We start from the raw sequence: 22845 nt of genomic DNA, 5'->3' as shown, positions 1-22845 counted from the left end.
GGCGGAAGCTTGAAACTTAGTGATAGAAAGTGGCTTTAGCAGCAGACACAGTGGAAGAGAAGGTAGAGAGGAGGTAGTGAAAGGATGATCGGTCCTGCGGAAGTTTAGTTTTCCTCCATTTTCGCTCAGCTACCCGTAAACTCGCAATGAGTCACTCAGCCACGGAGCAGGAGGGTCGGGTCGAGCCAGAGGAAAGGGGACATAATAATTAATAAACAAACTTGATATCAGTAAAAACACTAACTAATTGGTAGGTCTAACTTTACTTTAGAAATGTGAACATGTTGGTACTGTTACGTTCCGTAGCAAGAAACCAAAAATTGTTGCTCAAACAGAAGGGGGAACTAACGAAGAGTCACGAACAACCAAAACGAAACAGGTGGGGTTTTAGGAGGGGTTCTGAAAGACACTCATGGGGGCGTCCACTGAAAGTTGACTAGCAACAACAACTGGGACTGAAGTCACCCACCATGAGCGCCCACTAAATTTGCCCACTAAGAGGCAAACAAAAGGAAAAACCCCAGACCAAACTTAAAGACAGGAAGTAAACCAAAAAGTGGAGCAAAATGAAAACAGATAAAGGATTTGTTTGTCTAGGAATAGGGAGCGCCAACTAGTGGTTGACCCTCCACATCTCGCAAGACAACTGGAGCACTGGGCCAGCCACTCTTAAATAGCACCTGGGCCAGCACAGGTGAAACACCTTCCCACTAAAGCGATGGCAACCAGGACAGGTGTCACACATACTGACTAACAAGGTGACACCAATCAGTGTGCCCTACGTGCTAACAAGCTATACGTGCTGAAGAACAACCTCTAAACATACATGGAAAAACCTGTAACACCTTCCCCGTTAACATTTACATTTACATTTTAGTCATTTTGCAGACGCTCTTATCCAGAGTGAAAAAGTCACGTACGCTTCTATAACGCAAAATGTACAGTCAAAATAAATTGTGAGCCAGGGCTACACACTGGCTAAACACAAAACACATTACTTATCAACTGCCCACCCTTGAAAAACAATCAGTAACCAAGTTGTCCTTACCACGGACATGTCTGATTTCAAGGGGAAACTCCTGCAATATCCGTAGTAACTTTCCTCTCATGATTTTCCTCAGTGGAATTTGTTTGATTGGGGCAGTCCCCAACGTCAATGTCATGCTCTAGTGCCTGTTCTTGTTGTCTGGCTGCGTGTTCACGTTCTTGTTGTCTGGCTGCGTGTTCACGTTCTTGTTGTCTGGCTGCGTGTTCACGTTCTTGTTGTCTGGCTGCGTGTTCACGTTCTTGTTGTCTGGCTGCGTGTTCACGTTCTTGTTGTCTGGCTGCGTGTTCACGTTCTTGTTGTCTGGCTGCGTGTTCACGTTCTTGTTGTCTGGCTGCATGTTCACGTTCTTGTTGTCTGGCTGCGTGTTCACGTTCTTGTTGTCTGGCTGCGTGTTCACGTTCTTGTTGTCTGGCTGCGTGTTCACGTTCTTGTTGTCTGGCTGCGTGTTCACGTTCTTGTTGTCTGGCTGCGTGTTCACGTTCTTGTTGTCTGGCTGCGTGTTCACGTTCTTGTTGTCTGGCTGCGTGTTCACGTTCTTGTTGTCTGGCTGCATGTTCACGTTCTTGTTGTCTTTCCCTGTGCTCCAACTCTAATGTAATGTTGTTCCAATTTTGCCTTTAGTTCAAACTCCCTCAGCTGCACGTCTACGGGACTCACGCCACTACCTGTAAGACCCTTTTCATCAACTTCCTCCTCCACCAAATCAGTATAGACTAACTCTTTGACTACTGCTTTTGAATCGGCATGTGCAACTTTGATGTCATAATGCTTTGCAATGATGAGCAGATTCGCCTTCGTACATTGATCTAGCATCACCCATGTAGGGATTTCCACAAATGTTTCCAACTTAAAGGCTATTGTCTTCACAAAACTGCCTACTGGTCAAACTGGATTTTTCTCTGTCCTATTGATTGAAAGATATTTTAAAGTGAATAGTAGGTGGATAGGAATTTGCACCCTTTGGAAGTATTCCTTACCTGAAGGCCCATGGGTAAAACAACGTATTACCACATAGGCTTAGTCCAGTCTGTAGCCTAACCTATAGCCCAGCTTATTCCAATTCATTTATAGCCTACTTGAAATTATAGGTTTACAGACAAATGTTTCCTCAGTTTTAAATTGAGATGTGTCTGTGAAGGCTGCTATATGGGATATATTTATTGCATTGAAATGACTAGGCCTATCTCTGCTCTCTGCCACTCTCTAAAGAGTCTACACAATACCAGAGCTATGTATCTTACACATATTGTACACCATTTTCACTAAACATTTGTAGTAAACTACATTATGCTTGTACACTAATAGTTTGAGTAGTTTGTAAAATGGTACATTTCTCTCAAGCTTTCCATAAGATCTGTTCATTGTTCACCCTTTTACAAATGCACACAGTAAATTGGACAGTGTGTCTCCAGACTTATGTTTGTGGTGTTTGTGGAGGGTGTGTGGTTTCATCCCTTGATGGGACCATTTTTAAAAATCAACCTGAAGCCCTTCTGCTGTGTCTCAGTCTCTGACTGTGATGGGATGTCTGTTTTACAGAGTCACTGACTGCTGCTTAACCTTGATGGGCGAATCAGGGTCGCGCCGCTCCACGCTCGTCTCCAGGCTGCCCATCTTCAGGCGGAGCGTGAGTAAGAGGCAGAACTCGTTGCCCTCCTCCCCGTCCTCAGGCGGCGTGGGCAATGGCATCCACACCTCGTCCCCCTCCAGCACCAACTCTAGCAACAGCAGCACGGGCAAGCGCCGCAGCCTGTTCCGCACGCCCTCCATCCGCTTCGGCAGCAAGAGGAACAGCGAACCACCACGCATCCAGACCCCTCCACTAGACCCAGCCCAGGACGCCAACGGCAGCCAGGCCAACCCTCATCTGGGCTTCCACGATGGCGCTGGGCCTCCACGGGCCAAGACGCGCCACTCCTTTGGTTTCGGGGGCCACCGGCAGAAGAAGATCACCCGCTCGCAGACGGAGGACTTTGAGAAGGTGTCCTCCACGGCCAATAGGAACCTGTTCAGCAACTGCATCAGCTCAGGTACCAATGAGGGAGATGACTCTGGGTTTCTGGATGACTACAGCAGCGGCAGCAAACGCTCGTCCAGGCAGAAGAAACAGCTGCTACCCAAGTCATTCTCTGCACACCATCGCTTCTCCAAGAACTCTGAGCAGTGCAAGCCCCCGGAGGTGAGCATAGAGCCCCCGACGTCTGGGGGTACCCCGGGCTCGTGGCCAGGCGAGCTGCTGGGGGAGAGCTCCCTGCAGTCGCCCATGCTGTCTGAGGACCGCACAACGGCGATCACCCCCTCCGAGTTTAATGTCCCCATCACAGAGGACTCTGTGTCCGTGGTGGATGCGCCTTCCGCCCCCAGCCCAGACGACCCGCAAGACAACAACTTCAGCCATGTCGTCTCTACCTCCGAAGTGATCTTCACGCCTGCCCAAGCTTCCACAGACAAGACCCTACTGCCAGACACCTGCACCACCAACACCACGGAGTGTGAGACTGCAATTCCTGTCACGGGGCCAGCAACAGCTGCAACAACACCAATGCCACCGCAACAACAACAATCACAGGAAGAGAAGGAAGAGGGGGAAGAGGAGAAGGAAGATGTGTTGGTGGTGGAGGAAGAGGTCAGACCAGAGCAGACAGAGACTAGTGAGAGCGAGGCAGGCCCAGTGCGTAGTAAAGGCTACCATTCCAATCCAGAGCAGTCTGAGACGAGGTCCAGGAACTCCGTACTCATCCAGGAACCAGGGAAGGGAGCGTGCTGCGGTAGACATGAACCCAGGTCATGCCACCTGAGGAAACCCCACACAGGTAAGAACTAAAGACGTTTATGTATTCACACGTGCAGTACTGATCTACCTCTATGTGATTGTCATTGATAATACAGAGAGGAGGGGCATGGCTCTATGTAAATCCCTGACCAAGTATTTTTGGCCAAAGTGTTTGCCCACTATTGCCTGAGTTTGTGTTTCGATCACCAACATTTTCTTTTCAAAGTGGTTGAACTTCACACTGATTTCACATGTAGAAGGTAGACCAATAGACCTAGTCTGAAATGAATGCTATGCTTTATGTGGATTATGCAGAAATCAGGAAGTACCAAAGTCAGATCGACATGACTGATTGGGCAGCACTATTTTAGTCCCATGTACAGTGGGAACTATTTCCTCATAAAGGTATTAACCTATGGACAGCAGTTTCCTTAGACAATGTAGGCTCTAGTCATTGAGATCACAACGTTGTATCGGGCCCGTTATGGTGTCTGTGAGCACACAGAAGTAGTTCATTTTCTTCTTCTACTACTTCTATGAGTTGGTAAACAAACTGAAAGGGTGCACGCTGCCACCTGGAGGGTGTTGTCTGAACAGGTATAAAGCCAAGGTTGGCTATCTACCGCCACCTGGAGGGTGTTGTCTGAACAGGCACAGTGTAGTCACAGTGATGCTGAAACGTCGGGTGTTTTACCCAATAAATTACTGGGAGCTTACATAAAGAGTGTGCGACTCTCTTTATTTTTAATGAACAGGTATAAAGCCAAGGAAGGTTGGGGATTTACTGCCACCTGCAGTTATGGAATGTTTTCTCACGAGTATAATTAGTTGGTTCATCCCTGCTGATGACTGTAAGTCGCTTTGGATAAAAGCGTCTGCTAAATGGCATAAAAAAAATAAAATAAAAAATAAAAAGACCTATATAGAATCATATGTTCCTTCCTTAACATACCGGGGGTCACGTTAATGCAGAATTCTGCGTTTTTCACGCAGAAATTTTTTATAAAATAGAGAAATAAATATTTTGCAGATGTAAAATGCTTCTTATTGTAATTTCTGCTCGGCTTCAGTCACATTTCGCTCACAATCATTTATGTAAAAGGACACATTTTGTATCGTCTTGATAAATCAGATTCCTGCATTCACGAACTGCATTCGATCAGCAGGCCGCGCTCTCCGGTGTAGTTTTTCTCTGGTAGCAAGTTAAAATGCAAGATTCACTTCAAGTAAAACATTAGGAAATGTAGCTGGCTACATTCTTTCTATGATAAACATGAGAAATCTGATGGCCATGCATAGTTTTTGCAAAAAGTATCTTGCTTTTTCACTGTAAGCTAATTTACTAATGTGTGGCTACTAGACAAATAGTTTTGCACTTCAGTTGTCATCTGATGAAAACGAAAGTATTTTCTGCCTAATGTTTTTTGTGTGAAGAATAACTATATTTGCACGCCCTTGATCGCTCTTGAAGCAAACAAACACTGTTTACTTTCAATATAAAACGCAGGTGAAATGGTTTAAAACCCAGATTTTTTGATGGTCTGCGTTTTGAAAATGTAGATTTCTAAAAGCAAATGCACTCCAGGAACAAACAGGGTTGAAGAGCACTGCTCTAGTCACTGCTGGGACAATTCCTAGACTTTGGCTATGTTTTTCTGAAACAGCCCGCTAGACTCCAGAGTTACCCTGACAAACTTGAACAGTGTCTGAATAGTTTTCCTAAGACAACTGTGTGTTAACGGCGTAAGTTAACCTACTGGTTTTGGTCAGTGTTAGGCTATCCATAATGATAACACATCACTTTTGTTGTTCATTTTTTATGTAAGCCTATTTCTTGTCTGTCTGTTGCTTTAGTCTACTTTGCAATGCTCCCTCTAAGCTGCATGGGAACTGCCCCGCAGAAGAAATATCAGCCCGCGCAGAGGAGCACAAGAATGAACTTCACTCAACTCTCTAGTTTTCCCTTTTAGTTAACACTATCGACGTTTCCCTGTAGTGTGCGAATTGTGATCGAATCAATGCAACATTAGCCACTTTCAATGCAACATACCGAAACAAAACGAACTATGCAAGAGATTTTCTTGTAGGCAGAGTTCATTGGAGTAGGATTCTATTGCATTGACAGGCAGGACTCAGGCCCTACTCTACACAGACCGGTGTGCCATAACCAATCAGAGCTGCAGTATCCCAATGTGCAAGTAGACCATTGCCATATATGGATCTGTGCCACTCACTTTGAACTGGAGTGGTCGTGAGTAGATGCGCTTGTTCTGAGATCAAAGCAAGAGCTGCATGTCGCCACGTGTGTACATTGGTTCATATTCTTTGCTAGTAAGTGAGTTATTAGCCCAGTTATAGCTAATTTCTAGTCAGCAATGGGGGAGTGGTTGCTTCCTACAAGAGCACAATACTTGTGCATTTCTAGCCATCTTTGAAAAGCAAGTCAGGTAAAGAGCTTTTTTCTGTCTTAAAGGGGCAGTGTTGTATTTTGAGACAGGCTTGAATAAGCTAAGTAGCCAATAGACCCTTTCTGCGTTTGCAAACATTGCCGTATGAGGGCGTTGCGGTCAACTTCTTGGCAGAACACGGGGGAGTTCTTATAGAACGGCAGCAAAAAAAGCCTCTATTTACATGTTGCTTATGAGTGCATTTCACACAACTTTTGGATTATAATTGGATTTTAAGGCTTGTATGAATGTCCTGCTTAATATGTGTGTCATCATCACAAATCAAATTATACTTTTTTTTTTAAAACACTTCAACTTCAACCAGTAAAATGGCTCTTTGGTTAGCTTTTGCTACATGTAAAGTAGACACAGGGAGTCAGGAAGCAAGTGCAGTTAGTGAGTTTAATGAGGAAGAACATTGAATGATACAAAACAAGAAAAGCGTCTAAACATGGAAACATAAACAATATTACCTGGTGGGTGATAACAACAGAGTGCTATATAAAGGGGAAGTCATCAGGGAGGTGATGAAGTCCAGGTGTGCCTAATGAGGCGCAAGTGTGCGTAATGAAGATTGCCAGGTGTATGTAAGGATGGGTTGCCAGGACCGGTGGTTAGTAGACCAGTGACGTCGAGCGCCGGAGATGTGGAGCGGGAGTGGACGTGACACTACAGCCTATGTCAACAACTGCTGCATCCAAAATAGTTATTTTGCAAAGATCACAACCAAATATAATCTTAGTGACTGTTCAAGCAAGAGTCAAAACATAATTGTAAGCGTATGAGAACCCAAAACAGTTATTTTGTTTAGATGTAATAAAAACATACATTTAGGCTATGTTGAATTGGCGCAGATGGCGATGGCTTTCTTACTGCCGCCAAGAGTCGCGAGCATCTGTGCGTGATGTCAGTGTGTTGTGTACCGGAAAGGGGTCTATAGGCAGAGGATAGCATAATTTGTCTGATTCTCTGTAATAATGAAAAGTTGTTTCTTGGATCAAACAACACAACATTTTCAGTCACCTCCTCATTGTCTGAAAGACAAGCAGATAAACCGGTTAATGTCAATCCCTACATGTTTTATTCAAAGGTCTCATGGAATGTAGGCCTACATTGAACACCACACATTGGCTGCTACTGTAGGCTGAATGATATAACAGCTATTTCCATGTTAAAATGTTATGGGATGCATTTTCTCCATTGTTTTTGATGATAGGCCACTCTGGTAGGCCTACACTATGATCAAATAGCCACAGTAGGCTACTTGGCCACTGTTAAAACTGTAAGTTAAAGCGGGTACAGCCTCAGTGTTCACAGTAAACGCGCTCCAGAAGTTGCACAGAATTTTCAATATTAAAAGTTGCGCTAAGCAGACCTGAAATGTGCTCAGTGCCGAAAGAATTAGAGGGAACATTGCTACTTTGTATTGCTGATAACACGTAAGTAGTTATACTTACACCTAAATAATGTGCTCAGTGATAATGTAGATCTAACCCAAATTCAGTCAATTAGTAAAAGTAACCTTATTTCATCACTATATTGAAAATAAATGCCTTCACATTCGTGTAAAGATTACTTAAAATCATTTGGCTCCTTGAAATCAGTGAAGCTGTTGTTTCAAAATACTGGATCGTTTCCAGGCTTGCGATAGCCAATCGATTATTTTCTTGTTTTTAAGTTTTTCCCCAACATGTAGGCTAGTCCTGTGTTTTTTGTGTTTGTCTGTGTCTCATAGGACAGTCTGTCTACTTGTTTTGCCTAGCTCCCTGTCTCCACGTCAGTCTTGTGCTCTGCCCTCCAGTGTCCATGTGCAGCAGCAGCGCCAGCCCCTACCACGAAGTGATGCGCAGGGAGCGCCGGCTCCGCTCCTCCTCGGAAGGGGCCGGGGTGCCGCGGGGGCTCCACCTCAACCTCAGAGATCCCCACTGCGCCACCGAGGGTAACACCCTGCTCAGAAAGAGGAACAACTCATCCTCCTCCAAGCTGGGCAGCCTGGTAGGTGTTTACGTCACTACAGTTATAGTTCAGTACAGTAGGGTTACAATTAGGGTTGCAAAACTACCGGTAATTTACCAAAGTAAGCAGAATCTTTCTATGGCGATCAATGGTAACTTGGGTCATTTATACCTCAATAACATAAGATCATGTTTGACAGCTTTGACATTAATTTTTTATTTTTTAAAGAATCATTTTATTAGATTATTTGATATATTTTACATGTTATGAGGCCACACAGGGGGCCAGAGATAATTAGACACCTGTGATCATCTGAAGTAACAAAAAAGCCAGCCTGGTATGTGCTTCCACTACACTACAGTACAGTAGGGCTACAGGACAGTGGTTGGCGCTAGCAACGTCAGGGTCCTGGCTTCAATTCCTGCTAGGGCTAGCCAAATGAAAATGTATGCACTGATGTAAGTCGCTCTGGATAATAGCATATAAATATACAGTACCAGTCAAAAGTTTGGACACACCTACTTATTCAAGGGTTTTTCTTTATTTTTACTATTTTTTACATTGTAGAATAATAGTGAAGACGTCAAAACTATGAAATAAGAGTGTGCAAAGCTGTCATCAAAGCAAATGGTGGCCACTTTGAAGAATCTCAAATGTAAAATATATTTTGATTTGTTTAACACTTTTTGGGTTACTACATGATTCCATATGTGTTATTTCATAGTTTTCTACAATGTAGAAAATAGTAAAAATTAAGAAAACCCTTGAATGAGTAGGTGTGTCCAAACTTTTGACTGGTACTGTATATACATACGCAGTATATTACACTATATTACAGTACATGAAAGGACAGCACAGCAGGGGAGCTTGGTAGGTGTTTACAGTACAGCATACGACAGGACAGCAGGACAGGACAGCAGAACAGGACAGCAGGACAGGACAGCAGGACAGGACAGCAGGATAGGACAGCAGGACAGGACAGTTGGACAGGACAGCAGGACAGGACAGGACAGCAGGACAGGACAGTTGGACAGGACAGCAGGACAGGACAGCAGGATAGGACAGCAGAACAGGACAGCAGGACAGCATGACAGGACAGCAGGACATCAAGAAAGGACAGCAGGACAGGACAGCAGGGGAGATGGGCGCGGTGCTAGCGGCTACCCATTGGTGTTGCAGACTAAATAGCTTAGTCCATGGCCGCATCCTCTTCTGGATTACACTCTCACACAGGGATAACAGCACCGCCCTGAATTAAACAGACTAATCCTCTCACTAACTGTGTTGCAGATCAGTGCAACAGGCTGTCCCTACTCAAGGGACTACTCACACCTCCTTCCCTCTCTGGCCACTCCAATCCACATCCATGCATAAACAGTAAACACTTCTGCAGTGAAAGTACTCATTTTGTAGTGCACTATACTAAGATGTATTTCGTTTTCGAGGTGACGCAAACACCCCTCATCTTCCATACTCGGAAGGGAAAGCACATGTGTAATACGTGCACGTGTGGCTAAAGCTGCGGTTGATGAAATGGAAGTGGCGGCAGTCTCTCCAATCTTGGTTTGAAGTTTTCCCCCCAAGTGCTCTAGTGGGGAATCGGGGAGCATGGCCGTAGGAGTGTATTACCAAATCACTCTCCTTTTCAACTTTGTGGGAATATCAGAAGGCACTCCATTGTGACGAGCAAAGCTTCAGTGAGACGCTGAAGTGTTTTCCATCGTCTGTTGAGTAGGCTCGTGGTTTCATGAGCATGATGCAGAGGCGGACTAAAGTATGTTAGCTGGACAAGTACAAGGGAACACTGGGGAAATACCCCCCCCCCTTCTCTGTGTCATAATTAGAATACACTCAACAGCCAACAGGATATGGTTGCTCCCTCTTCTACTGTGGGTTCAGGATACACAATCAAGTGCAGAAACTTGTCAATGCTGTTGCCATGGAAATTGAGTAAGGTACAGTAGATGATGCATCCACTTCATAAGACATGCTAAGAGTACCGTGTGGCTGTTAAAGGAACAAGTAAAAAGACACTATCATACAGCATGGAATAGTTAACCAACCCTTATTACAAAATATGTGGGAATTGTAATAGGGTTGGGTGATATTTGGCCAGACCTCTTCTACGATATGCTATTCCAAATATCACGATAACGTCGTTTTACATTTACATTTTAGTCATTTAGCAGACGCTCTTATCCAGAGCGACTTACAGTTAGTGAGTGCACATTTTCTCATACTGGCCCCCCGTGGGAAACGAACCCACAACCCTGGCGTTGCAAGCGCCATGCTCTACCAACTGAGCTACAGGGACTAATGACTTGCGATGTTAATGACTAGATAATTCAAAATATAATAATTATTTACGATATTATAGTCACATTCTCATTAAAGGTGCACTATGATCGCTCCGCCATTTCCTGGTTGCTAAAATTCGAATAGTTCGGCTAATTTCAGTTTATCTGACAAAACAAGCAAGTATAGTGTAGAGAATCATTGTACCATCTAAACCGCTGTGAAATATATTTTCCATAACCAAAAATATTGTATTTTCAGCTGTTTGAAGCTGGTGTACAAAACCGAAAGTAAAAGACGCAAAAACTAAACTTAAGAACGGGAAGCATAGAACTAGCGCACATAGAACAGATGTACTGCTTCTTAGACTTGCTTTCAATGAGAATGACAGATCTATAACTACAATTTCTATATGAATTTGGTTGGGTCACCCAAAAAGTTACATATTGCAGCTTTAAATAATCTTAGTATGACAAAAAAATAAGGCTTAGTTAATACATTTAGACTTTATTTTCAACATAGGCTATATTACTAACTGATACAACTGCACGGTTTGGATTTGTAAAGTTCAAATTGAGTATAGTCTTAACCATCATGATATATCGTCAGTGTCAAATACAGTATCACGATATTCGATTTAATCATATATCGGCCCAGCCCTAAATTGTAATCTCCCTTGGCCCATAGTAGACTGGTAAGGAAACATTTGAGTACTTATTTGATTTGAGTGAATTGTCCCTTTAACACTAATAATTTGGGTACAAAGCAAGTCCATTATTGGCTACAAGGAAGTTCTATGAATTTCCCCTCCTTAACTCTGGGTATTCACCAGGAATTTTTCTGTTTCAAAATGTTCTGCTATTGTGCAAAAAGTTTTGCTATGGTATGCGTTAATGAATACACCCCTGGTTTCTGGACCCTCTGTAACTGAAAATATTTTCTTGATCCTCTTGAATTTACTGACCCAAAGCCTTTCTAGGTGAAAAAGAAGACCTACAGTGAAGAAATTGGCAGTGAAGAAATTGATCCTTGTTTTATCAAACCACCATTATTTATGTCCATTTAGCGTTAAAGCGCCAATCAGTAGTTGAAACAATAACAAAGTTGGGTCACCACCCCTGTTTTGGTAAAAGGTTGAGGGATGGGGCTGAAGAAATGTAACCACCTTCAAATTCATAGACAGAGCTATGAATGCAAGGACTGACCATTCATGACATCAAAATTCTAGTTTTAACCATGTTTTTTGAGGCTATACAGTATTCGTTTACATTTTAAAACAAGCATATTTTGGGTTCTGATGGAGTACGACAGTTGAACTAAGCTCGTGAGGCAAGAATCAATGGGTGCATGTCATTAATTTATAAGTCCAGAAATGAATGTAGCAACTGCAGATTGCCTCTTTAAGATACTCACTCAAACATCATTGCAGGGTGAAAAAGGTCAGAGCTTGCACAGTGAAGCAGTATTAATACACATCTATAGCTGGGGGGTGACATTAACAGATTAGTTTAGCTCCAAATGATGTACAGTGGGGAGAACAAGTATTTGATACACTGCCGATTTTGCAGGTTTTCCTACTTTCAAAGCATGTAGAGGTCTGTCATTTTTATCATAGGTACACTTCAACTGTGAGAGACGGAATCTAAAACAAAAATCCAGAAAATCACATTGTATGATTTTTAAGTAATTAATTTGCATTTTATTGCATGACATAAGTATTTGATCACCTACCAACCAGTAAGAATTCCGGCTCTCACAGACTTGTTAGTTTTTCTTTAAGAAGCCCTCCTGTTCTCCACTCATTACCTGTATTAACTGCACCTGTTTGAACTCGTTACCTGTATAAAAGACACCTGTCCACACACTCAATCAAACAGACTCCAACCTCTCCACAATGGCCAAGACCAGAGAGCTGTGTAAGGACATCAGGGATAAAATTGTAGACCTGCACAAGGCTGGGATGGGCTACAGGAACAATAAGCAAGCAGCTTGGTGAGAAGGCAACAACTGTTGGCGCAATTATTAGAAAATGGAAGAAGTTCAAGATGACGGTCAATCACCCTCGGTCTGGGGCTCCATGCAAGATCTCACCTCGTGGGGCATCAATGATCATGAGGAAGGTGAGGGATCAGCCCAGAACTACACGGCAGGACCTGGTCAATGACCTGAAGAGAGCTGGGACCACAGTCTCATAGAAAACCATTAGTAACACACTACGCCGTCATGGATTAAAATCCTGCAGCGCACGCAAGGTCCCCCTGCTCAAGCTAGCGCATGTCCAGGCCCGTCTGAAGTTTGCCAATGACCATCTGGATGATCCAGAGGAGGAATGGGAGAAGGTCATGTGGTCTGATGAGACAAAAATAGAGCTTTTTGGTCTAAACTCCACTCGCCGTGTTTGGAGGATGAGTACAACCCCAAGAACACCATCCCAACCGTGAAGCATGGAGGTGGAAACATAATTCTTTGGGGATGCTTTTCTGCAAAGGGGATAGGATGACTGCACCGTATTGAGGGGAGGATGGATGGGGCCATGTATCGCGAGATCTTGGCCAACAACCTCCTTCCCTCAGTAAGAGCATTGAAGATGGGTCATGGCTGGGTCTTCCAGCATGACAACGACCCGAAACACACAGCCAGGGCAACTAAGGAGTGGCTCCGTAAGAAGCATCTCAAGGTCCTGGAGTGGCCTAGCCAGTCTCCAGACCTGAACCCAATAGAAAATCTTTGGAGGGAGCTGAAAGTCTGTATTGCCCAGCGACAGCCCCGAAACCTGAAGGATCTGGAGAAGGTCTGTATGGAGGAGTGGGCCAAAATCCCTGCTGCAGTGTGTGCAAAGCTGGTCAAGACCTACAGGAAACGTATGATCTCTGTAATTGCAAACAGGTTTCTGTACCAAATATTAAGTTCTGCTTTTCTGATGTATCAAATACTTATGTCATGCAATAAAATGCAAATTAATTACTTAAAAATTATACATTTACATTTACATTTAAGTCATTTAGCAGACGCTACTTACAGTTAAGTGAGTGCATACATTTTCATACTGGCCCCCCCTGGGAAACAAACCCACAACCCTGGCATTGCAAACGCCATGCTCTACCAACTGAGCTACATCCCTGCCGGCCATTCCCTCCCCTACCCTGGACGACGCTGGCTAATTGTGCGCCGCCCCATGGGTCTCCCGGTCGCGGCCGGCTACGACAGAGTCTGGATACGAACCAGGATCTCTAGTGGCACAGCTAGCACTGAGATGCAGTGCCTTAGACCAATGTGATTTTCTGGATTTTTGTTTTAGATTCCGTTTCTCACAGTTGAAGTGTACCTATGATAAAAATTACAGACCTCTACATGCTTTGTAAGTAGGAAAACCTGCAAAATCGGCAGTGTATCATATACTTGTTCTCCCCACTGTACCATTTTCTAGCTCTGAGTCTCTACTTTTATCCAGTGTAAAAAACACAATTTCAAATTTTGCTACATAAGACCGAATCGTGCCGGTCGGTCACATTTACATAAGTATTCAGACCCCTAGAAATTGAGCTCAGGTGCATCCTGTTTACATTTATCATCCTTGTGATGTTTCTACAACTTGATTGGAGCACCTGTGGTGAATTCAATTGATTGGACATGATTTGGAAAGGCACACACCTCTATATAAGGCCCCACAGTTGACAGTGCATGTCAGAGAAAAAACCAAGCCATGAGGTCGAAGGAATTGTCCGTAGAGCTCCGAGACAGGATTGTGTCAAGGCACAGATCTGGGGAAGGATACCAAAACATTTCTGCAGCATTGAAGGTCCCCAAGAACACAGTGGCCACCATCATTCTTCAATGGAAGAAGTTTGGAACCACCAAGACTCTTCCTAGAGCTGGCCGCCCGGCTAAACTGAGCAATCGGGGGCCAAGCGTCACATCTGGATGAAACCTGGCACCATCCCTACGGTGAAGCTTGGTGGTGGCAGCATCATGCTGTGGGGATGTTTTTCAGCGGCAGGGACTGGGAGACTTGTCAGGATCGAGGGAAAGATGACCGGTGCAAAGTACAGAGAGATCCTTAATGAAAACCTGCTCCAGAGCGCTCAGGACCTCAGACTGGGGCGAAGGTTAAAATAAAATGAAATGCTTACTTACAGCCCTGAACCAACAATGTATTTATTTTTTAATAAAAAAGTAAAATAAAACAACAACAACAAAAATGTGTTGAAAAAAAAAAGCAGAAGTAAAATAAAATAACAGTAGGGAGGCTATATACAGGGGGGTACCGGTGCAGAGTCAATGTGCGGGGGCACCGGCTAGTTGAGGTAGTTGAAGTAATATGTACATGTGGGTAGAGTTAAAGTGACTATGCATAAATAATTAACAGAGTAGCAGCAGCGTAAAAAGGATGGGGTGGGGGTGGGGGGGCAGTGCAAATAGTCCGGGTAGCCATGATTAGCTGTTCAGGAGTCTTATGGCTTGGGGATAGAAGCTGTTGAGAAGCCTTTTGGACCTAGACTTGGTGCTCCGTGCGGTAGCAGAGAGAACAGACTATGACTAGGGTGGCTGGAGTCTTTGACAATTTTGAGGGCCTTCCTCTGACACCGCCTGGTATAGAGGTCCTGGATGGCAGGAAGCTTGGCCCCAGTGATGTACTGGGCCGTACGCACTACCCTCTGTAGTGTCTTGCGGTCGGAGGCCGAGCAGTTGCAATACCAGGCGGTGATGCAACCAGTCAGGATGCTCTCGATGGTGCAGCTGTATAACTTTTTGAGGATCTAAGGACCCATGCCAAATCTTTTCAGTCTCCTGAGGGGGAATAGGCTTTGTCGTGCCCTCTTCACGACTGTCTTGGTGTGTTTGGACCATGATAGTTTGACACCAAGGAACTTGAAGCTCTCAACCTGTTCCACTACAGCCCCGTCGATGAGAATGGGGGCGTGCTCAGTCCTCTTTTTTTTTCCTGTAGTCCACAATCATCTCCTTTGTCTTGGTCACGTTGAGGGAGAGGATGTTATCCTGGCACCACACGGCCAGGTCTCTGACCTCCTCCCTATAGGCTGTCTCATCGTTGTCGGTGATCAGGCCTACCACTGTTGTGTCGTCGGCAAACTTATTTATGGTGTTGGAGTCGTGCCTGGCCATGCAATCATGGGTGAACAGCGAGTACAGGAGGGGACTGAGCACGCACCCCTGAGGGGCCCCCGTGTTGAGGATCAGCGTGGCAGATGTGTTGTTGCCTACCCTTACCATCTGGGGACGGCCCGTCAGGAAGTCCAGGATCCAGTTGCAGAGGGAGGGGTTTAGTCCCAGGATCCTTAGCTTAGTGATGAGCTTTGAGGGCACTATGGTGTTGAACGCTGAGCTGTAGTCAATTAATAGCATTCTCACGTACGTGTTCCTCTTGTCCAGGTGGGAAAGGGCAGTGTGGAGTGCAATAGATATTGCATAATCTGTGGATCTGTTGGGGCGGTATGCAAATTGGAGTGGGTCTAGGGTTTCTGGGATAATGGTGTTGATATGAGCCATGACCAGCCTTTCAAAGCACTTCATGGCTACAGATGTCAGTGCTACGGGTCGGTAGTCATTTAGGCAGGTTATCTTAGTGTCCTTGGGCACGGGGACTATGGTGTTCTGCTTGAAACATGTTGGTATTACAGACTGTCAGTGAATACACTTGCCAGTTGGTCAGCACATGCTCAGAGTACACGTCCTGGTAATCTGTCTGAATGTTGACCTGAATGTTGACCTGCTTAAAAGTCTTACTCACATCGGCTACGGAGAGCGTGATCACATAGTCATCCGGAACAGCTGGTGCTCTCATGCATGCTTCAGTGTTGCTTGCCTCGAAGCGAGCATAGAAGTGGTTTAGCTCGTCTGGTAGGCTTGTGTCACTGGGCAGCTCGCGGCTGTGCTTCCCTTTGTAGTCTGTAATAGTTTTCAAGCCCTGCCACATCCGACGAGCGTCAGAGCCGGTGTAGTACGATTCAATCTTAGTCCTGTATTGACTCTTTGCCTGTTTGATGGTTCGTTGGAGGGCATAGCAGGTTTTCTTATAAGCGTCCGGGTTAGAATCCCGCTCCTTGAAAGCAGGACAGGACAACGACCCTAAGCACACAGCCAAGACAACGCAGGAGTGGCTTCGGGACAAGTCTCTGAATTTCCTTGAGTGGCCCAGCCAGAGTCCTGAGAGACCTGAAAATAGCTGTGCAGCGATGCTCCCCATCCAACCTGACAGAGCTTGAGAGGATCTGCAGAGAAGAATGGGAGAAACTCCCCAAATACAGGTGTGCCAAGGTTGTAGCGTCATACCCAAGAAGACTCGAGGCTGTAATCGCTGCCAAAGGTTCTTCAACAAAGTACTGAGTAAAGGGTCTGAATACTTATGTATATGTGATATTTCAGTTTTTACAGTGGGGAAAAAAAGTATTTAGTCAGCCATCAATTGTGCAAGTTCTCCCACTTAAAAAGATGAGAGAGGCCTGTAATTTTCATCATAGGTACACGTCAACTATGACAGACAAATTGAGAAAAAAAATTCCAGAAAATCACATTGTAGGATTTTTTATGAATTAATTTGCAAATTATGGTGGAAAATAAGTATTTGGTCACCTACAAACAAGCAAGATTTCTAGCTCTCACAGACCTGTAACTTCTTCTTTAAGAGGCTCCTCTGTCCTCCACTCGTTACCTGTATTAATGGCACCTGTTTGAACTTGTTATCAGTATAAAAGACACCTGTCCACAACCTCAAACAGTCACACTCCAAACTCCACTATGGCCAAGACCAAAGAGCTGTCAAAGGAAACCAGAAACAAAATTGTAGACCTGCACCAGGCTGGGAAGACTGAATCTGCAATAGGTAAGCAGCTTGGTTTGAAGAAATCAACTGTGGGAGCAATTATTAGGAAATGGAAGACATTCAAGACCACTGATAATCTCCCACGATCTGGGGCTCCATGCAAGATCTCACCCCATGGGGTCAAAATGATCACAAGAACGGTGAGCAAAAATCCCAGAACCATACGGGGGGACCTAGTGAATGACCTGCAGAGAGCTGGGACCAAAGTAACAAAGCCTACCATCAGTAACACACTACGCCGCCAGGGACTCAAATCCTGCAGTGCCCCCTGCTTAAGCCAGTACATGTCCAGGCCCGTCTGAAGTTTGCTAGAGTGCATTTGGATGATCCAGAAGAGGATTGGGAGAATGTCATATGGTCAGATGAAACCAAAATATAACTTTTTGATAAAAACTCAACTCGTCGTGTTTGGAGGACAAAGAATGCTGAGTTGCATCCAAAGAACACCATACCTACTGTGAAGCATGGGGGTGGAAACATCATGCTTTGGGGCTGTTTTTCTGCAAAGGGACCAGGACGACTGATCCTTGTAAAGGAAAGAATGAATGGGGCCATGTATCGTGAGATTTTGAGTGAAAACCTCCTTCCATCAGCAAGGGCATTGAAGATGAAACGTGGCTGGGTCTTTCAGCATGACAATGATCCCAAACACACCGCCCGGGCAACGAAGGAGTGGCTTCGTAAGAAGCATTTCAAGGTCCTGGAGTGGCCTAGCCAGTCTCCAGATCTCAACCCCATAGAAAATCTTTGGAGGGAGTTGAAAGTCCGTGTTGCCCAGCGACAGCCCCAAAACATCAAGGCTCTAGAGGAGATCTGCATGGAGGAATGGGCCAAAATACCAGCAACAGTGTGTGAAAACCTTGTGAAGACTTACAGAAAACGTTTGACCTGTGTCATTGCCAACAAAGGGTATATAACAAAGTATTGAGAAACTTTTGTTATTGACCAAATACTTATTTTCCACCATAATTTGCAAATAAATTCATTAAAAATCCTACAATATGATTTTCTGGAGAAAAAAAAATCATTTTGTCTGTCATAGTTGACGTGTACCTATGATGAAAATTACAGGCCTCTCTCATCTTTTTAAGTGGGAGAACTTGCACAATTGGTGGCTGACTAAATACTTTTTTCCCCACTGTAAATGTTTTATACATTTACCAAATTTTCTAAAAAACTGTTTTTGCTTTGTCATTATGGGGGATTATGTGTAGATTGATGAGGGAAAAAAACAATTTATTCAATTTTATAATAAGGCTGTAATGTAACAAAATGTGGAAAAGGTCAAGGGGTCTAAATACTTTCCGAATGCACTGTATGAACATTTCTGCCATTTCGCACGCTTGACTTGAGCTTGACATTTAGGGGCGGTTTCCCGGACACATTAAGCCTAGTCCTGGACTGAAATTCGTAATGGAGATCCTCTATTGAGCATGCCTAGTTTTAATCTGTGTCTGGGAAACCGCCCCTTAAAGTTGAGTACATCAATGTGAGTCAGAACCTGGCAGTGACAATGTTATGTTCAAACAAAGTTCATGTAGTCCAGATTGTTATGCTGTTTTCTATGCTATTACATCATGCACATACTTTGCTGTAAATTTGGTACACTACACTGACATTTTGGCTAGTTGGTAGTCATATCCATTTTACATTAATCGAATGATTCACCGGTGATAACGGCATCACATTTATCTCTCAATATCCTCCAAATTATATGAACACATTATTATTTTGACCATACCTTTTACCTTGTCTATCAGGAACTCTTAGAAAAGATGCATTATCTCCAAGACATCTCTAGTGTCATATCTTCAGCATTTCTATACTTTTTCTCCAGTAGACCCACCTGGGTAACTGTTTTTCTGGGTATCACCACAAGATGGTAGCATATCCCTTTGAAACACAAGGAAAAGGGGTGAGCATGAACATGATTCCACAACCACTACTCAGAATATGGATGCCTTTGAACATTTCATCAATGTTTACTGGGCCAATGGCTTCCCATTCTCAATGGATTAGATAATTGGTTATGAGATTAAGAGATTGTATTTCATAACCTTTGCCTTGGTGACCCCTTATGTTTCCAGCACAGCCATGAACGAACCCTAACAATACATACAAAATGTCAATGCAAACGGAGTGACCTTGTATCTCTGTTTGTCTCATATCTATAGTGGCAGGTTTGTTCCTCACCTCCTCACCTTACAAGGAACATATCTGGGCCCTAGTTATAGCCCATAACTCCTGACCCTACTCCCAAAGTCAAGTGCCATGCATCAAGCTTGTTGTTCAGCTTTGTCCAACGCTCCGAGTCATACATACGTTTCCTGTATTGTGTCCTCAGGACCTACTGAACAACCTGGGTTCGTCTGAGCTGGATGAGGATGACCTGATGTTGGACCTGGAGCTCTCTGATGACCAACGCCAGCGTCACGGTATAAACACTCCCCATTCACCAGCAAAGCGTCACAGTATAAACACTCCCCATTCATTCACCAGCAAAGCCACCGGCTTCATTCCGAATGGCACCCTATTCCCTACATAGTGCACTACTTTTGACCAGGGCCAATCTGACTCTGGTCAAAAGTAGTGCACTATATAGGGAATAGGGTTCCATTGGGGAGACACCCAGCCTCTCTGCTCCTCTGTCAGCCACCCATCCAGGGAAACTTTGGCCCTCAACATTTGAGCATGACCTCTACATGTATATCCAGGTACACACCCAAGTTTAAGCAGGATAAACTTTGTTTGCTCAGATATTTAGGAAGTTTAGAAAAGGCTTACTTTAACTAGACCAAAGACACTTGCTAGGGCACTGGAAATTGTTAATTTTTTTTAAAGCCAGTTCAGATAGCTTGATATTCTCATAACATGTAGCATCAGAAATAGATGCATCTTAAAGGGATACTGCGAGATTTAAAGATTTAGATTGTATATCTACTTATTCAGAGTCAGACAAACGCATGGATACCATTTTTTTTGTCTCTGCATGCAGTTTGGAGATGATTGAAGTTAGCATATCGTTAGCTTAGCGCAATTATTGGATGTCTCCCGGTACAGTAGCCAGCTCCTCTCAAAAACAGGGGAATAGACCTTCTAACTACTCCAAAACTGTGTGGTTGGTCATTTATAGTCTTACAAATCTATACATAGTAATTCATATTTTATAAATGTGTTAAATTTAGCTGATTAGCAGTCTCTCTGTCCCAGCATTGATGCACCTGTACTGTCTCCACCTTCTAGATGGTAGCGGGGTGAACAGGTGGTGGCTCAGGTGGCTGACAATCACTGATCATCATAAGAAATGAGATTCTATCCTCTTCCTCATTCTTTTCCCCGTTGTCGCATAGAGATCGCAACGTTGTATCTGTCTCAATGGCACTGCCCATGTGCTCACAGACCCCATAATGGGACAGATAGAATCTCGTTTCTTATGATGAGAATTTTAGGAATATAAATTCAACTTTCAACATTAATTTCCAATGGTATTGTACTTAATCAGGTAAAAACTGCTGAATGAGTCCAAAAACGTGCTGTGCTTGATTTATTTTGATGATATACCAGAAATCACCAAAACAGGTTTGCCCTGCCTACTTATCCTTTCAGTACTAGATTCATTCTCTGATCCTTTGAGTGGATGGACAAAATGTTAGTTCATACTGCAAGAGCTCTGATGGGTTCGAGGACGTCCTCCTGAAATCTTCATAATTACTGTGTATGTCTATGGAAGGGGGAACCATGAGCCTCCTAGGTTTTGTATTGAAGTCAATTTACCCAGAGGAGGACAGAAAATAGCTGCCCTCCGGTTACACCATGGTGCTACTCTAGAGGGTGCTGTTGAGGCTTCTGTAGACCTTCATTGCTTATCTAACGGGAGGTCTGAGTCCATTCCACAAGACTTCCATATCTCTAGGCATGCAACATCTACGCATGCTTGGAGAATTACCTTCAATCTTAATTCACTTAACGCCCCCACTATTTTTGGAGAGGTTGCATCAGATCACGCCGAAGTACACATAAACACGTATTGAGGGCAAAGCCTCTAGACAGGGAGCCTCCCAGGGGTGTCATCATTAATACATGCAGAAAACTATTTTGCATGCTAAGTCATTTTTTTATATACTAAGTGGTTCACAGACTGCCATGAAATCCTTGCAAAGATTTGATAAATCACACACTTAAAGCGAAGTCATAAGGTGGTTTACTGAGGAGGAGAAGGAAGTGGGAAATCTCACCCCAACTCAAATGAAGGCACGCACACACACATGCCTGAGTACAGACACACAGACACACGAACACACAGATGCTCCTATTTTATCTCTCAGGTGGCCCCTTGGCATTTTTATTAAAAACCAGGCAGTTTCACAGCAATTTATGGGCTGCAGGGCAGAGACACACTCCGTTTTACCTTGAAACTGAGCCATCCACATCCCTTTTTAAAGATCTGGTTATTTCTGGTTGTCAAAACAGTTTTCTTAGTCGTCTCTCTGCATTAATGAGACTTTAACGGAGATGCCATTGTGTATTTTACTCTGAGCAGCATCCAGTGAATAGAATGGAAAGATTAGTTATCTCAGTGCAGTGTTCGTTTTTCAATAATGGCACTCGGTATAGTATATTATCCAGGGTTGGCTATTCTAAACATGTCAACTCTGTAAAACCAAACCTATTGCCTCACATAATGTTGACTGAATGCTACTGCATTTCTGTGTGTGTGTGTAGTATCCAGAGAGGACTCCAGCCAGTCCCTGGCCTCCTTCCTGAACCAGCTGCACTCCCCCATTGAGCCCTCTGGAGACGGGATCCCTGGCCGGGAGCCCTCTGGAGACGGGATCCCTGGCAGGGAGCGCTCTGGAGACGGGATCCCTGGCAGGGAGCGCTCTGGAGACGGGATCCCTGGCAGGGAGCCCAGAGACGCCACCACCACCACCCACAGGTGAGAGAGAGCCCTGCATCTACATCTATACCACCTCACTACAGCCCTCACTACATCTACAGTACCAGTCAAAAGTTTGGACACACCTACTCATTCAAGGGTTTTTCTTTATTTTTACTGTTTTCTACATTGTAGAATAATAGTGAAGACATCACAACTATGAAATAACACATGGAATCATGTAGTAACCAAAAAAGTGTTAAACAAATCAAAATATATTTTATATTCTTCAAAGTACCCACCCTTTGCCTTGATGACAGCTTTGCACACTCTTGGCATTCTCTCAACCAGCTTCATGAGGAATGCTTTTCCAACAGTCTTGAAGGAGTTCCCACATATGCTGAGCAGTTGCTGGCTGCTTTTCCTTCACTCTACGGTCCAACTCATCCCGAACCATCTCAATTGGGTTGAGGTCGGGTGATTATGGAGGCCAGGCCATCTGATGCAGCACTCCATCACTCTCCTTGGTCAAATAGCCCTTATACAGCCTGGAGGTGTGTTTTGGAAAACAAATGATAGTCCTGCTAAGCGCAAACCAGATGGGATGGC

The 22845-nt window shown here is 44.2% G+C and overlaps 1 protein-coding gene across 1 annotated transcript in view; it reads left to right on the top strand.

The window, feature by feature from the left end:
- Nucleotides 1-22845, top strand: part of LOC311141777 (serine-rich coiled-coil domain-containing protein 1-like) — a 76650-nt gene that overhangs the window by 4903 nt on the left and 48902 nt on the right. The window contains exons 2-5 of the mRNA XM_084177230.1: nt 2588-3861; nt 8070-8263; nt 19705-19795; nt 22083-22296. Coding sequence (XP_084033356.1) covers nt 2613-3861; nt 8070-8263; nt 19705-19795; nt 22083-22296 — 1748 coding nt within the window. The 5' untranslated portion in view covers nt 2588-2612. The remainder of the gene's footprint in view (nt 1-2587; nt 3862-8069; nt 8264-19704; nt 19796-22082; nt 22297-22845) is intronic.

The sequence above is a fragment of the Coregonus lavaretus genome (genome assembly GCF_964263955.1).
Source record: "Coregonus lavaretus genome assembly, chromosome: 14".
NCBI lineage: Eukaryota > Metazoa > Chordata > Actinopteri > Salmoniformes > Salmonidae > Coregonus > Coregonus lavaretus.
Note: the sequence above shows the minus strand (reverse complement) of the source record. Positions and strands in the feature narration are given on the sequence as shown.